We start from the raw sequence: 17,976 nt of genomic DNA, 5'->3' as shown, positions 1-17,976 counted from the left end.
ACTAGAATGTAAGTTTTGATTAAATCTAAATAAGTAATCACGGGAATTGAATCTACAACTATTGTGTGAGACACGAGATACCACTTAACTGTAAGTTTTAATTAAATCTAAATAAATAATCATGATAATTAAATCTACGATTATAGTGTGAGACATGAGATATCACTGGACTGTAAGTTTTGATTAAATATAAATAAGTAATCACGAGAATTGAATCTACAACTATTGTGTGAGACATGAAATACCACTTGTCACGACCCCAAATTTCCTCCGTAGGATATCGTGATGGTACCTAGTCTCTAAGACTAGGTAAGCCTATCAATGCGGAATAATAATAAATATCTGAAATAAATAAACTATAATTCAAACAATTTCAACTCTCAAAACCCGGTAAAAATAAGTCACAAGCTTCTAAGAATTTATTCTCTATGTTTCTATACATCAAAGTCTAAAGCGGATAAGGAAGACAACATAATAAGATAGATGGGGACTCCGGAGTCTGCGGACGCTAGCAGATATACCTCGTAGTCTCCTCGTACAGCTAGTTTACTGATGCGTGGTCTGATAAGATGTACCTGGATCTGCATAAAAAGATGTGCAGAAGTGTAGTATGAGTACACCACAGCGGTACCCAGTAAGTGCCAAGCCTAACCTCGGTAGAGTAGTGACGAGGTCAGGTCAGGCCCTACTGGAAAATAAATAATGGCATGGTAAAATGTTTAAAATAATATTATAAGATAAAATGACAATGGAAATTTATCAAGTAGTATGTCACATTTAATTACATCAAATAACGGCAAATAAATACCTCGTGGAAACAAAACAGAATTATTTTCAACTTTAAGAAAATCACAACAATAATCAAAGGTAACTGCGACCATAAATCAATATCAACAAGGGCACTCCCGAGGTACCTCCTCGTAGTCCCAAATCATAAAAAAATTCACAATATCTCATTTCTTTATCTCACTGCAGGAGCCTTCACAATTTATTTTAAAGAAAATATTTTTTCTGAAATAGCATCCCGCGTTTTAACCATCTTTATCACACCATATGACTTCTAGTAGTTCCCCCTACAAGCCACGCATATCAAGCCACTCTTATCTCACCGCATGCGATTCAATACCCAGACCTTATACCACCGCATGTGTATCAATATCACAATATATCACAATTTGCACCTCAGGTGCTCAAATAATTTAACTTGCCAAAATAATTCATCAACAATATTATTCCACAATAAAGAGCTCACGACTCATGTCAAAATAACTTAACAATAATATTTTTTCACAATAAAGAGCTCACAGATCATGTCAAAATAATTCAACAATAATATTTTTCCACAATAAAGAGTTCACTGCTCCATCACAATGAGTACGAAAATCTTACAAAAATATTCAAGAGTAAATAATTCAGGAAAATAATATTTCAAAATCTTTAATACGTTTCTTCAAATCAAGTTTTAAAATGTCAAATACTTCATATTAATAATATTTAATTTAAAGAAAATAAACCTTCAAATAATGCACAGAATAAAAGAAACCAAGTTTCAACTAAACAGATAAAACAATAAGCAGGAAAAGGTCAAGCAAATTTAAAAATATAAACATTAAATCAATAATGAAGAATATAACAAAATAAAATAATTTAATTAATGCGCAACAATGATCTACACAATTTAAATATAATCTTTCACATTTAGCCCATGTACACACTCGTCACCTCGTGTACATGACTTTCCACACATTATAATTATCAATCCTAGAAAAATTTCCCCCACACAAAGTTAGACAAGTCACTTACCTCGACTTGCTCCAATTTAACCAAGTATTATGCTTTTTCCTCGATATTTCGACTCTGATCGACTCTATCTAGTCATAATTAATTCGATACAGTCAACAAAAATTATAGTAATCAATTTTATAAGAAAATATTATATTTTTCAAAAAAAATTGAAATTAGCTCAAAATTTATCCGTGGGTCCCACGTCTCGGAATACGGTGACACTCACAAAATTCGATAACACATTCAATTACGAGTCCAACCATACCAATTTCACTCAAATCCGACTCCAATACTGAAATCTCAAAAATTCGTTTCAATGAGATTTTCTAAAATTTTCCAAATTTCAATCTCAAAACACTAATTAAATGGTGAAAGCAATGATATATTTGTGTATATAGACCAAATCCGAATTGGAATCACTTACCCCAAATGTCTTTCCTTGAAAATCTGTTAAAAGTCGCCTCTGTTCAAGCTCAAGTTTGTCAAAAATGGCAAATGGGTTGAATGCCTCTGTTTTTATAACTTACAGATCTGTCCAGTTCGATCTTGGGAGCTCATTCTGTCCAGTTCGATCTCAGGAGCTCGATCTTGGGAGCTCGATTTTGGGAGCTCGATTTTTGGGAGCTCGATTTTTGGGTTTTGATTTTGGGCCAGAATATCCAATAGAAAGGAAAAATTGCAGCAGCTGTTTTAATTCCAACTTTTGATCAGTTAACCATCTGAAACTCACCTGAGGCCCTCGGGACCTCAACCAAATATACCAACAAGTCCTAAAACATCATACGAACTTAGTCGAACCTCTAAATCACATCAAACTATACTAAAATCACGAATCATATCCCAATTCAAGCTTAATAAAACTAAGAATTTTCAACTTCTACGTTCGATGCCGGAACCTATCAAATCAAGTCCGATTGACCTCAAATTTTGCACACAAGTCATAAATGACATGACGGAGCTGTGAAAATTTTCAAAACTGGATTCCGACCCCGATATCAAAAAGTCAACTCCCCGGTCAAACTTCCAAATTTTAGATTCCTATTTTAGCCATTTCAAGCCTAATTTCACTACGGACTTCCAAAAGAAATTTCGATCACGCTCCTAAGTCCAAAATTACCATACGGAGTTGTTGGAATCAAATTTAAACCTTTAATTGTTCTTCAAAATTCCATATCTCGGGCTAAGGACCTCGGAATTTGATTCCGGGTATACGTCCAAGTCCCAATTCATGATACGGACCTACCACAACTATCAAAATACTGATCCGAGTCCGTTTGCTCAAAATATTGACAAAAGTCAACTCAGTTGAGTTTTAAAGCTATAATTCATTTACGGACTGCGCACGCAAGTTGAGGAATGATAAATAGTGCTTTTTGAGGTCTTAGAACACATAATTAGTTATTAAATTTAAAGATGACATTTTGGGTCATCACATTTTCCACCTCTAAAACAAACGTTCGTCCTCGAACGGAGTTAGAAAAGGTACCTGAGCTGGTGAATAAGTATGGATAACGGCTGTGTATATGAAGCTCGGTCTCCCAAGTCGCCTCCTCGATCGGATGACCCCTCCACTAAACCTTCATGGAAGCAATGTTCCTTGACCTCAGCTTTCGAACCTGCCTATCTAAAATAGCCACTGGTTAATCAACATAAGATAGATCATTGTCCAAATGAACCGAACTGAAGTCTAATACATGAGACGGATCGCCATGATATTTCTGAAGCATGGAAACTTGGAATATCGAATGAACTGCAGAGAGACTAGGTGGTAGTGCACGTTTGTAAGCCACCTCTCCAACTCTCTCAAGAATCTTAAAAGGCCCAATATACCTAGGGCTCAAATTTCCCTTCTTCCTGAACCTCATCACACCCTTCATAGGCGAAACCCGGAGCAATACCCGCTCACCAACCATGAATGCAACATCACGAACCTTCCGATTCGCATAACTCTTCTGTCTAGATTGGGTTGTACGAAGTCAATCCTGAATAAACTTAACCTTTTCCAAGGCATCTTGAACCAAGTCTGTATCCAATAGCCTAGCCTCGCCCGGTTCGAACCAACCCACTAGGGACCGGCACCGCCTACCATACAAGGCCTCATACGGAGCCATCTGAATGCTTGACTGGCAACTGTTGTTGTAAGCAAACTCCTCAAGTGGTAAGAATTGATCCTAAGCACCCCCAAAATCTATCACACACGCACGAAGCATATCCTCCAGTATCTGAATAGTGCGTTCGGACTGCCCGTCCATCTGAGGGTTAAATGTTGTACTCAACTCTACCCGAGTACCAAACTCACATTGTACTGCCCTCCAAAACCGTGATGTAAACTGCGTACCCCAGTCAGAGATGATAGATATTGGTACGCCGTGAAATATGACAATCTCGTGAATATAGATTCGAGCCAGCTGCTCGAAAGAGTAGGTAGTCATCATAGTATTGCAATGTGCTGACTTGGTCAATCTATCCACAATACCCAAGCTGCATTGAACTTACTCTAAGTCTGTGGTAGCCCAACAACAAACTCCATAGTGTTCATCTCCCATTTCCATTCTGGAATCTCTAACTTCTGAAGCAATCCACTCGATCGTTGATGCTCATATTTCACTTGTTGACAATTTAGACACTGAGTTGCATACTCAACTATGCCTTTCTTCATATTCCTCCACCAATAATGTTTCCTCAAGTCCTGCTACATCTTCGCAGCACCCGGATATATGGAGTACCGCGAACTGTGAGCCTCTTGGATAATCAATTCACGAAAACCATCTACATTAGGCACATATAGCCTGCCCTGCATTCGTAATACACCGTCATTTCCAATTGCGACTTCTTTGGCATCACCGTGCTGAACTGTATCCTTAAGGACAAACAGATGGGGGTCATCATACTGATGTTCCCTGATACGGTCATAAAGAGAAGACTAAGAAACCACACAAGCCAAAACTCGACTCGGCTCAGAAACATCCAATCTGACAAACTGATTGGCCAAGGCCTGAACATCCAAGGCTAAAGGCCTCTCTGCTACCGGTAAATATGCTAAGCTGCCCAAACTTTCTGCCTTACGACTCAAGGCATCGGTCACTACATTGGCCTTCCCATGATGATAGAGAATGGTGATATCATAATCCTTAAGCAACTCCAACCACCTCTGCTACCGAAAATTAAGATCATTCTGTTTAAATAGATGCAATAGACTTCAGTGATCAGTGTAGACTTCACAATGGACACCGTACTAATAATGCCACCAAATCTTCAAGGCATGAACAATAGCTTCTAACTCAAGGTCATGGACCGGATAATTCTTCTCATGTACCTTTAACTGTCGGGACGCATAGGCAATCATCCTACCGTCTTACATCAACACTGCGTCGAGACCAATACGCGACGCATCACAATACACAGTATAAGACCCTAAACCTATAGGTAATGCCAACATTGGGGTTGTAGTCAAAGCTGTCTTGAGCTTTTGGAATCTCTCCTCACATTCCTCAGTCCATCTGAACGGAGCACCCTTCTGGGTCAATCTGGTCTTAATAGTTGTTCATAATCAATTACAGAATCGTCAATTAACTTCATGTTAACAAAAATCTCGTTTCAAACTTTCAATACTGATAACGAGACACGAGGCATGAAGACCTCATAATTATTTACCCGAATTAATGAGTCACATTTAACGTCACCTAGGCGGAAACCTACCTCGTAGGTTAAAACTCAATAATTACAACACAAAATTGGCAAGTATGCACAGAGAATTTCATATAGAATTTTCAAATAACCCTAACAGGCATGACTCCCTATTAGTACTATAGTACAAATTGGATCTAACAAGGGAGAACTTAAACACAAGATTTTTTCTCACAAGTATCTCGTTCTTATATAACTTCCACCGCAGCTCGTAGCCCGATTTAAACATATCAGTTTATTTTAAAAATGCGAGGATCTCGTCCTCAGTTCTGAATCACAAGTAATATGCACATCATGCCAATCGAAACTTTCCATTTGCTCCTTCTAAATAATTTCCGTTAAACAAAATCACAACACATAATGAACCCCACACCGGTAGGGCATATAATTCACAATTTGCAATTAATTATTCAAAATTTACATCAAAACTTACCGAAATGAGTAACATAAAGCCACCTTTAATCCTTACAACTCTTATTAGTGACCAACATGGAATGATAGGCGTAGTTATCTCCATAGAATCTCCTAACAGGAGTAAACACATAAGTAGATTATAGAATTACGAAGCTCACTCATAAATGGAGCTCCATAGAAGGACTCGTTTCGATACTGAGAACTGAATCAAGTTAAGGAAATTATTCCTTTATATTATATCAAGGTCGTATCTGTAACGACACCAACTAATGTAGCGACCTCCGTCATACCATAAAAATATATCAACGGCTGGGTCTCCACCTCTAGGACGCCTTCTACTCGCCTGTCCTCCACCCATAACTAGTCGTGTGGGTGGTGTAGTAACTTCAATGGGGAACGTAGCCTGAGTGCTTTGATGAAATATGTCTCTCCCAAGTTTGGGATAATTTTCTCATGATGTGCCTAGTATCACCGTATTCATAACAACCCCTTTGCGGGTTTGGCTGCTCATATTGAGTGTGTGCCGGATAACAGGAATAACCATTGTAGCAAACTCATGTCGGTGGTGTATTAAAAGAACTTACTGCAGGACCCTGAGTAATCCAATATGCGGACTAGGCTGGCCGACTGTCCGAACCCCTGACCTAATAATTTATACTTGCAGAGTAGAATTCACTAAATCCTCCAGAACCTCGAGACCTCTTGGTCTCCTAAGTTTTTCCTTTTTCCTCACCCCGAACACGTTCTAATATCTTGGAAATTTCTACAACTAGCAGAAATGAAGTATCAGTGTGTAGCTCCAGAGTTCAAAATTTTACGATCATAATTGAGTCCCTTAATGAGTCTATGGACTCGCTCTCTGGCTGTAGGAAGCAATGTAGGAGTATGACGGGCTAACTTATTGAACTTGATGGCATATTCTGACACCTTCATGATGACCTGACGCAATCGTTCAAACCTATGCACCACGCATTATAGAGAGTTCGAGAAAAAAACTCTTTCAAAAGCATTTCTGAGAACTGAGCCAACTAGGCGGTGTTGCATTGGCTGGTCTGCCCTCTTCATAGTCTTGCCACGAACACCGGTGGAGAATTATCTCTACCAAGGCAAATTTCTTCTTTTGTTATGCTGACTGAACACTGTTGTGCTGACCCATTTCTTAACATACTCTTCGATTCTTCTTTGGGATAACCCTTACCCCTTATTTAAACACAACGATCACAAAAGTAGAGCTCCATACAGACAAATCTTGGCACGAACCACATAGTCTAGAATCTCGTCAACAACTGTACTTCCTTCGATGCACCCCAAAATCTGCAACCGTGATGTCCACGCTAAGTAGATCTTCTGCAAATTTAGATTTGTTTCTATAGATCCTTTGGTACTGAAGTATATGATTATTAAGGAGGCAGACATACCACAAGTCCCAACCTTATCCTCTACAAAATCTCAGGCCTCAAACATGTGTAAATTTTTAGGGAACCTTTCAGTACCACATATATACATTTCAAGGCAAAACTGACATAACACATGACCCCGCAATCCATCCACTGATAGTGGACTCCCCCCACTCGGCGCGAAGTCATAGGTCACAGTCCAATGATCCACAATAATAATCTTCACAGCTCGTATAAATCAACCATATGCCAATATCGGTTGCACCCTGCTACATGATTCACTGGTGATCTCTCAATACGTCTGCATCTTCAGTCGGAACCATATGTTGAGGCAATGTTTGAGCATCTCTGGCTCCCTCCCAGTCCATCTGCGGCATCACGAACCGTCGACGTACAACTGATACCGAGTGCGCAATGTCATACACGAGTGTATATAAAAGAATATAAGATATATGTTTCAAGCTATATCAATGCTGCACGATAAGGAATCAAAGAAGTGAATATTTCCTAATAGTTCCATAGCCTCTCGAAGATAAGTATAGACGTCTCTGTACCGATCCGCAAGACTCTACTAAACCTGCTTGTGACTCATAACACCTATGAACCTAATGCTCTGATACCAAATTGTCACGACCCCAAATTTCCTCTGTAGGATATCGTGCTGGCACCTAGTCTCTAAGACTAGGTAAGCCTATCAATGCGGAATAATAATATATATCTGAAATAAATAAACTACAATTCAAACAATTTCAACTCCCAAAACCCGGTAGAAATAAGTCACAAGCTTCTAAGAATTTATTCTCTATGTCTCTATACATCAAAGTCTAAAGCAGATAAGGAAGACAACATAGTAATATAGAAGGGGACTCCGGAGTCTGCGGACGCTGGCAGATATACCTCGAAGTCTCCTCGTACAGCTAGTTTACTGATGCGTGGTCTGATAAGATGTACCTGGATCTGCACAAAAAGATATGCAGAAGCGTAGTATGAGTACACCACAGCGGTACCTAGTAAGTGCCAAGCCTAACCTCGGTAGAATAGTGACGAGGTCAAGTTAGGCCCTACTGAAAAATATATAATGGCATGGTAAAATGAATAAAACAATATTATAAGATAAAATGACAATGAAAATTTATCAAGTAGTATGTCACATTTAATTACATCAAATAACGGCAAATAAATACCTCGTGGAAACAAAACAAAATTCTTTTCAACTTTAAGAAAATCACAACACTAATGAAAGGCAACCGCAGCCATAAATCAATATCAACAAGGGCACTCCTGAGGTACCGCCTCGTAGTCCCAAATCATAAATAAATTCACAATATCTCATTTCCTTATCTCACCGCGGGAGCCTTCACAATTTATTTTAAAGAAAATATTTTTCCCGAAATAGCATCCCGCGTTTTAGCCATCCCTATCACACCGCATGACTTCTAGTAGTTCCCCATACTAGCCACGCGTATCAAGCCACCCTTATCTCACCGCATGCGTTTTAATACCCAGATCTTATACCACCGTATGCGTATCAATATCATAATATATCATAATTTGCACCTCAGGTGCTCAAATAATTTAACTTGCCAAAATAATTCATCAACAATATTGTTCCACAATAAAGAGCTCACGACTTATGTCAAAATAACTCAACAATAATATTTTCCTAGAATAAAGAGCTCACGGCTCATGTCAAAATAATTCAACAATAATATTTTTTTCACAATAAAGTGCTCACTGCTCCATCACAATGAGTACGAAAATCTTACAAAAATATTCAGGAGTAAATAATTCAGGAAAATAATATTTCAAAATCTTTAATACGTTTCTTCAATATCAATTTTAAAAATGTCAAATACTTCATATTAATAATATGTAATTTAAAGAAAATCAACCTTCAAATAATGCATAGAATAAAAGAAACCAAGTTCCAGCTAAACAGATAAAACAATTAGCATGAAAAGGTCAAGCAAATTTAAAAATATAAACATTAAATCAATAATTAAGATTATAACAAAATGAAATAATATAATTAATGCGCAACAATGATCTACACAATTTAAAACATAATCTTTCACATTTAGCCCGTGTACACACTCGTCACCTCGTGTACACGACTTTCCACACCTTACAATTATCAATCCTAGGGGAATTTCCCCCACACAAAGTTAGACAAGTCACTTACCTCGACTTGCTCCAATTTAACCAAGTATTATGCTTTTTCCTCGAATTTCCGACTCTGATCGACTCGTATCTAATCATAATTGATTCGATACATTCAACAAAAATTATAGTAATCAATTTCATAAGAAAATATTATATTTTTCAATAAAATTCAAAATTAGCTCAAAATTTGTTCGTGGGGCCCACGTCTCGGAATACGGAAAAACTTACAAAATCTGACAACCCATTCAATTACGAGTCCAACCATACTAGTTTCACTCAAATCCGACTCCGAATTGATACCGAAATCTCAAAATTTCGTTTCTATGAGATTTTCTAAAAATTTTCCAAATTTCAATCTCAAAACACTAATTAAATGGTGAAAACAATGATATATTTGTGTATATAGACCAAATCCGAGTTGGAATCACTTACCCCAAATGTCTTTCCTTGAAAATCTGTCAAAAGTCGCCTCTGTTCAAGCTCAAGTTTGTTAAAAATGGCAAATGGGTTGAATGCCCCTGTTTTTATAACTTACATATCTGTCCAGTTCGATCTTGGGAGCTCATTCTGTCCAGTTCAATCTTAGGAGCTCGATATCGGGAGCTCGATCTTGGGAGCTCGATTTTTGGGTTTTGATTTTGGGCCAGAATATCCAACAGAAAGGAAAGATTGCAGCAGCTGTTTTAATTCCAACTTTTGATCAGTTAACCATCCGAAACTCACCCGAGGCCCTTGGGACCTCAACCAAATATATCAACAAGTCCTAAAACATCATACGAACTTAGTCGAACCTCTAAATCACATCAAACTACACTAAAACCACGAATCATACCCCAATTCAAGCTTAATGAAACTAAGAATATTCAACTTCTACGTTCGATGCCGGAACCTATCAAATCAAGTCCGATTGACCTCAAATTTTGCACACAAGTCATAAATGATATAACGGAGCTGTGAAAATTTTCAAAACTAGATTCCGACCCCGATATCAAAAAGTCAACTCCCCGGTCAAACTTCCAAACTTTAAATTCTTATTTTAGCCATTTCAAGCCTAACTTCACTACGGACTTCCTAAAATAATTCCAATTACGCTCCTAAGTCCAAAATCACCATGCGGAACTGTTGGAATCATCAAAATTCTATTCCGGGGTCGTTTGCACATAATTCGATATCCGGTCGCTATTTGAATTTAAACCTTTAATTGTTCTTCAAAATTCCATATCTCGGGCTAGGGACCTCGGAATTTGATTCCGGGCATACGCCCAAGTCCCAATTCACAATACGGACGTACCGTAACTGTCAAAATACTGATTCGAGTCTGTTTGCTCAAAATGTTGACGAAAGTCAACTCAGTTGAGTTTTAAAGCTATAATTCATATTTTAATCCATTTTTCACCTGAAAACTTTCTGGAAAATTTTACGGACTGCGCACGCAAGTTGAGGAATGATAAATAGTGCTTTTCGAGGTCTTAGAATACATAATTAATTATTAAATTTAAAGATGACATTTTGGGTCATCACACCACTAGACTGTTTTGATTAAATTTAAATAAAGTAATCACGAGAATTGAATCTACAACTACTATGTGAAACATGAGACATCACTAGACTGTAAGTTTTGATTAAACATAAATAAGTAGCCATGAGAATTAAACTTACGATTATTATGTGAGATACAAAATATCATTATATTAAAAGTTTTAATTAAATGTGAATATGTAGTAGAGAATTGAATCTACTATACTACTACTACGTGAGAGAAGAGATATCACTAGATCGTAAACCTCCATTAAATCATACTAATTAATTAACTATATACGGTTATAACCGGGCCCACCCGATTTTACTATTTGACCGAGACCGAGAGGTTGCATCGAAGGACGGCCTCGTAACGCAACAGACTAAATCACGAGGATAAGGTACCGAGTTCATAATCGAGGTACCTGTCGAGATCGGGGCTAGTAGCGATTGAAGCGAAATAAGACAGACATCGAGCAAGATCGAAGATAGCACAATAACAGAAAAGCGAGATATCTGTGACTGCTCGAGGATCATGGCGTAAATCTCGGAATGGATCAAATCAGAAATGGTTAATTAGCTAATCATGGGATTTCCTTCTGTAATTAGAATTATACCATAAGTGGAATTCCTCTACTATATAAAGGGGGGTTCTAATCATTTGTAACGTATATTGTTCACAGATATCAAAGCAATATAATTCTTTTTCTCGTTTATACTATTGTTCATCAGCTTGTTATATTTTAATTGTTCTTGCATCAACCAGTTCTAGGGTATCCAAACTCGAGGGTTGAGTTCCATTCTAACACTGGTTTGCTTTACTTTATAGTTCATTTCTGTTATTAATCTTCATATTTATCAATTAGTATTAAGTGAAATCATGTGTCCTTATAACCACATTATAAGTTTAATTGTTATCCAATTTTAAGGGTAAACTGTTTGGCGCCCATCGTGGGGCTAAGGATAATAGTGATTGCTTAATACTGATTCCAATAACACACACTGCTTTACACTTATTCTTGTAAGAATCTTTGTTTTCAGGATAAACATGTCAAACTCATAAGCAGCGCCTACACATGGTGACAACGGCCTCGGATTTTGCGGGGAAAATGACAATATAGCTGCCCCAGGGATCGAGGTGCATCAGGCTGATCTCGAGGGAGCACCAATTGCAAATACCATTGATTTTAGTTCACATGTCTCCCTAAATGCAAATTTGGGCATTGACCCTAAGGTAGCGTACGCAGGGAAGTTCGATCAGGTGGTCGAGGTACGCATGGAGGAGAAGATGGTGGAGTTAGCCTCCAATTGATATTAGAAATGTTACAGGCTCAACAAGCGGCTATAGCACATCTATAAAATCAGCACCGAACACCGAGTAGGATCGAACCAGGAGACATCCACAGGACCGAGTTTGTGCCAGAAAGGTCGAACGCCTATGAATCGGGGACTAACCCCGCCATTATGAAAATTCTCGAGGAGCTCACTAAATGGATTGAAACGGGAGAAAAGAAAATCGAGGCAAATGAGAAGAAAGTAGAGACATACAAAAGGGTATGGATTCAAAGAAATTTGTACAGAAGCCTTTCCCTCCAAATGCGGCTCTGAAACCCATTCCGAAGAAATTCCGAATGCCAGAAATTCCTAAGTACAATGGGACTACCGACCCTAATGAGCATGCCACTTCTTATACATGCGCAATAAAGGGAATGACTTGGAAGACGATGAGATTGGATCTGTTCTACTGAAGAAATTTGGAGAAACATTGTCGAAAGGAGAAATGATATGGTACAATAATTTACCGTCTAATTCCATTGATTCCTTCGCCAAGCTTGCAGACTCCTTCGTAAAGGCACATGCCAGAGAAATAAAGGTTGCGACTAGGAAGTCAGACCTCTTCAAGGTGAAACAAAATGACATCGAAATGTTGAGGGAATTCGTATCTTGGTTCCAGATGGAACGCATGGAACTACCACCGGTCATAGACGATTGGGTTGTTCAAGCCTTTACTCAAAGTTTGAACGAACTAAGTTCGGTGGCATCACGACAGCTAAAGAAGAATTTAATTGAATATCCAGCGATAACCTGGGTCGATGTACATAATCCATACCAGTCAAAGATTAGGGTCGAGGATGATCAATTGGGGACCCCTTCTGGTTCCGTTTATCCAAACAGGCCCGTTGGCATAACTCTAAGTGATATCGATAGAGAACCCCGGTCGAACAGAGATCGATATCAACCATACAACGCAAATCATAGAAACACCGGCCCAGGACGCAATCCCATCCGAAATAATCGAAGGAACGATCGAGGACAGAGATCTCGAGGGCTCATGAGCAAAAGTGGCTTTGATAAACATGCCGATCCCACAGAAGCACCAAGGTTATAAGAATACAACTTCAGTATCGACGCTTCAGGTATTGTGTCAGCCATTGGGAGAATCAAAGATACTAGATGGCCCAAACCCCTACAAACCGATCCATCCCAAAGAAACCTCAATCAAATATGCAAATACCATGGTACACATGGTCATAGAACTGAAGACTGCAGACAATTAAGGGGGAGGTGGCCCGTCTATTCAACGAGGGTCACCTTCGAGAATTCTTGAGCGACAGAACAAAAAAACATTTCAGAGACAAGGATGCAAACAGGAAAAACGAGCAGGAAGAACCGCAGCACGTGATTCACATGATCTTTAGTGGGTCGATATTCCACAAGGGCCCGTGTTCAAAAGCACTAAAGTATCAATCACCAGGGAAAAAATAACTCGAGACTATACTTTAGAAGGCACTTTATCATTCAATGATGAGGAAGCAGAAGGGATCTCACAACCCCACAATGATGCTTTGGTAATCTCTATCCTTATGAATAAAATTCAGTTTAAACGTGTTTTAATTGATCCAGGAAGCTCGGCCAATATTATTCGATCAAGGGTCGTGGAGCAGCTCAACCTACAAGATCAGATCGTACCCGTAGCTCAGATTCTCAATGGCTTCAATATGGCGAGTGAAACAACTAAAGGTGAAATCATCCTACAAGTAAATGTAGCGGGAACTATTCAAGAAATAAAGTTCCATGTGATCGAGGGCGATATGAGATACAACGCACTGCTCGGAAGAACCTGGATTCACAACATGAGGGCAGTCCCCTCAACCCTTCACCAAATGCTAAAATTCCCAACACCAGATGGAGTAAAAATGGTGTATGGGGAACAACATACTACCAAAGAGATATTTGTGGTCGATGAAGTAATACTGGTATCGGCACTTTCGTCAACAAAGGGATTGGAGTCCAAAGGAAAACATGAAGCTAAATAGCAACCACATCCACCAGCCTCGACTCAACCGGAGAAGCAGGGAATGGACGAGGACGATGACTACTGGATCTCTCGATCCTTCATAATCCCCGAGGATTCTGACGCCACCAAATTGACAGTCGAAGAGCTGGAGCAAGCCATACTGATCGAGCACCTACCTGATCGAAAGGTATACCTGGGTACAGGGTTAACCCCCGGGATCAGGAAAAAATTCATTAAATATTTTTATTAATAATATGGATTGTTTTGCTTGGTCCCACCTATATATGACAGGGATCCCGCCGGAGATCACTACACATCAACTGAGCTTGGACCCGAAGTTCCGCCCGGTAAAACAAAAAAGAAGACCCTAGTCCGAGGTAAAACATGCATTCATTAAGGACGAGGTAGCCAAACTTCTCAAAATATGATCCATTCGAGAGGTAAAATATCCCGAATGGTTAGCAAACGTAGTCTTAATCCCTAAAAAGGGAAATAAACTTAGAATATGCGTAGACTATAAAGATGAATTATTTTGCTTGGTCCTACCTAGATATGACAGGGATCCCGCTGGAGATCACTACACATCAACTGAGCTTGGACCCGAAGTTTCGCCCGGTAAAACAAAAGAGAAGGCCCTAGTCCGAGGTAAAACATGCATTCATCAAGGACGAGGTAGACAAACTTCTAAAAATATGATCCATTCGAGAGGTAAAATATCCCGAATGGTTAGCAAACGTAGTCGAAGTCCCTAAAAAGGGAAATAAACTTAGAATGTGTGTAGACTATAAAGATTTAAACAAAGCATGTCCTAAAGACTCTTTTCCTCTGTCGAATATCGATCACATGATCGATGCCACGGCCGGCCATGAGATCCTTAGTTTTCTTGATGCCTACTCCGGGTACAATCAAATACAAATAAACACGGAGGATCAGGAAAAGACTGTGTTCATCACTAAGTACGGCACCTATTGTTATAATGTAATGTCGTTTGGACTAAAAAATGTTGGTGCCACTTATCAATCCTTAGTAAATCGAATGTTCGAAGAACAAATAGGTAAATCAATGGAGGTTTATATTAACGATATGCTAGTTAAGTCCCTGCGAGCAGAGGACCATTTGACACATTTGCAGGAGACCTTCGATATACTAAGGAAATACAACATGAAACTCAACCCAGAAAAATGTGCATTCGGGGTCGGCTCGGTTAAGTTACTTGGCTTTATGGTATCAAACCGGGGGATCGAAATCAACATTGATAAAGTCAAGGCAATCGAAGACATCACAGTCGTGGACAATGCTAAGGCCGTATAAAGATTAACAGGGCACATAGCCACCCTAGGCCGATTCATCTCGTGGTCTTCAGATAGAAATCACAGGTTCTTCTCACTGCTCAAAAAGAGTAACAATTTTGCGTGGACCCCGGAATGCCAACAAGCATTGGAAGAATTAAAGTGGTACCTCTCGATCCCGCCACTGCTTCATACTCCGAAAGCGGACAAGCAACTCTACTTGTACTTAGCAGTCTCGGAAATCGCGATAAGTGGGGTCCTAGTTCGAGAAGAGCAATGTACGCAATTTCCTGTTTACTATGTTAGTCGAACTTTAGGAGAGGCCGAGACCTGGTACCCATACTTAGAAAAATTAACGCTTGCCCTAATAAGCGCCTCTAGGAAATTAAAACTATATTTTTAGTGTCATCTGATCTGTGGGGTGACTACTTATCCCCTTCACAATATTTTGCATAAGCCCGAACTTTTGGGCCGATTGGCCAAATGGGCTGTCGAGATTAGTGGGTAAGATATCGAGTATCGACCCCGAACGGCCATCAAATCCCAAATCTTAGCAGACTTCGTGGCTGACTTTATGCCATCCCTCGTACCCGAGGTCAAAAAAGACTATTATTAAAGTCGGGTACGTAATCGGGGGTGTGGACCCTCTTCACAGACGGCGCTTCAAATGTTAAGGGGTTCGGGCTAGGCATCGTTTTGCAGCTGCCCACGGGTAATAAAATTAGACAAGCTATCAAAACTTCCAAGTTAACTAACAATGAGGCCGAGTGTGAGGCCATGATTACACGTCTCGAACTAGCTAAAGGTTTGGGAGCAGAGGTCATCGAGGTCAAATGTGACTCCCTGCTTATGGTAAACCAAGTCAATAGAACCTTTGAGGTTTGAGAAGATCGAATGCAGAGGTACTTGGACAAACTACAGGTGACTCTACATCGATTTAAAGAATGGACCCTACAGAAAGTGCCTCGAGAACAAAATAGCGTGGTCGATGCCCTTGCAAATTTGGGGTCATCAGTCGAAGACAACGAGATTAGCTCGGGGACTATCGTACAACTTTCAAGGTTAGTAATCGAAGAAGGCCACGCCGAAATCAACTCCACAAGTCTGACCTGGGATTGGAGGAACAAATATACCGAGTACATAAAGAACGGTAATTCCATCGGATCCTAAGGAATCGAGGACTCTACGTACGAAGGCCGCACGATTCACATTGGCCGGAGATGGAACACTATATAGAAGGATGTTCAATGGACCATTGGCAATATGTTTGGGACCAGGAGATACCGACTACGTCCTACGAGAAATCCATGAGGGCACCTGCGGAAATCATTTTGGTGCCGAATCATTGGTTCACAAAGTCATTAGAGCAGGATACTATTGGGCTGATATGGAAAAGGATACAAAAGAGTTTGTTCGAAAGTGTGACAAATGTCAAAGGTATGCGCCGATGATTCACCAACCCGGAGAGCGATTCCACTCAGTCTTATCCCTATGGCCATTCATGAAATGGGGAATGGATATCGTCGGCCCTGTACCATCGTCCCCGGGTAAAGCTAAATTTATTTTATTTATGACTGACTATTTCTCTAAGTATGTTGAAGCATAGGCTTTCGAGAAAATTAGAGAGAAAGAAGTCATCGACTTTATCTGGGACCACATTATATGCCGAGATCGTATGAGACAATAGAAAGCAATTTGTTGGCAACAAAGTGAAAAAGTTTCTCGAAGATCACAAAATAAAAAGGATCATGTCGATGCCATATCATCCTAGTGGGAACGGACAGGCCAAATCGACAAACAAGACCATCATTCAATATCTAAAGAAACGATTGAACAATGCTAAGGGAAAATGGAGAAAAATATTGCTTGAAGTCCTTTGGGCGTATCGAACAACGTCAAACTCCAGTACAGTGGCTACACCGTTCTCTTTGGTATATGGCGCCGAAGCTCTGATCCCGATTGAAGTCAGGGAACCTAGCATCAGGTTTCGATATGCAACGGAAGAATCAAATCACGAGGCTATGAATACAAGCCTCGAAGTGCTAGATGAAAAACGGGCAGCTGCCCTCGTTCGAATGGACGCACAGAAACAGCGGATCGAAAGGTACTACAATCGAAGAGCCAATCTTCGACACTTTAAAATTGGGGACTTGGTTCTCAGGAAGGTCACCCGCAATACTCGAGACCCAAATGAAGAAAAACTTGGCTCGAACTAGGAGGGACCGTATCAGGTCCTCAATATCATCGAAATGGTATCCTACAAACTCGGCACGATGAACGGCGAACAATTACCAAACAATTGAAACATATCACTCCTCAAACAATATTACTGCTAAGGTACGACCTTCTCCATTTTCGTTTATATTTTATACTAACCATTTGCAGGTGTTTAATCGAAGACACCAAAGGATTATTCAAACACAAA

At 39.6% G+C, this 17,976-nt stretch overlaps 1 protein-coding gene across 1 annotated transcript; it reads left to right on the top strand.

Annotated features, from left to right (window-relative positions):
* The first annotated feature begins 12,657 nt into the window (after window positions 1–12,657).
* LOC138898364 (uncharacterized) lies at window positions 12,658–13,353 on the top strand. Its single transcript, XM_070184423.1, has one exon. It carries the CDS (start codon window positions 12,658–12,660, stop codon window positions 13,351–13,353), a length of 696 nt encoding a protein of 231 aa, XP_070040524.1.
* The last annotated feature ends 4,623 nt before the right edge of the window (window positions 13,354–17,976 follow it).

The sequence above is a fragment of the Nicotiana tomentosiformis genome, chromosome 9, assembly GCF_000390325.3.
Source record: "Nicotiana tomentosiformis chromosome 9, ASM39032v3, whole genome shotgun sequence".
In the NCBI taxonomy this organism is placed as follows: Eukaryota; Viridiplantae; Streptophyta; class Magnoliopsida; order Solanales; family Solanaceae; genus Nicotiana; species Nicotiana tomentosiformis.
This window is presented reverse-complemented; position numbering and strand designations above follow the sequence as displayed.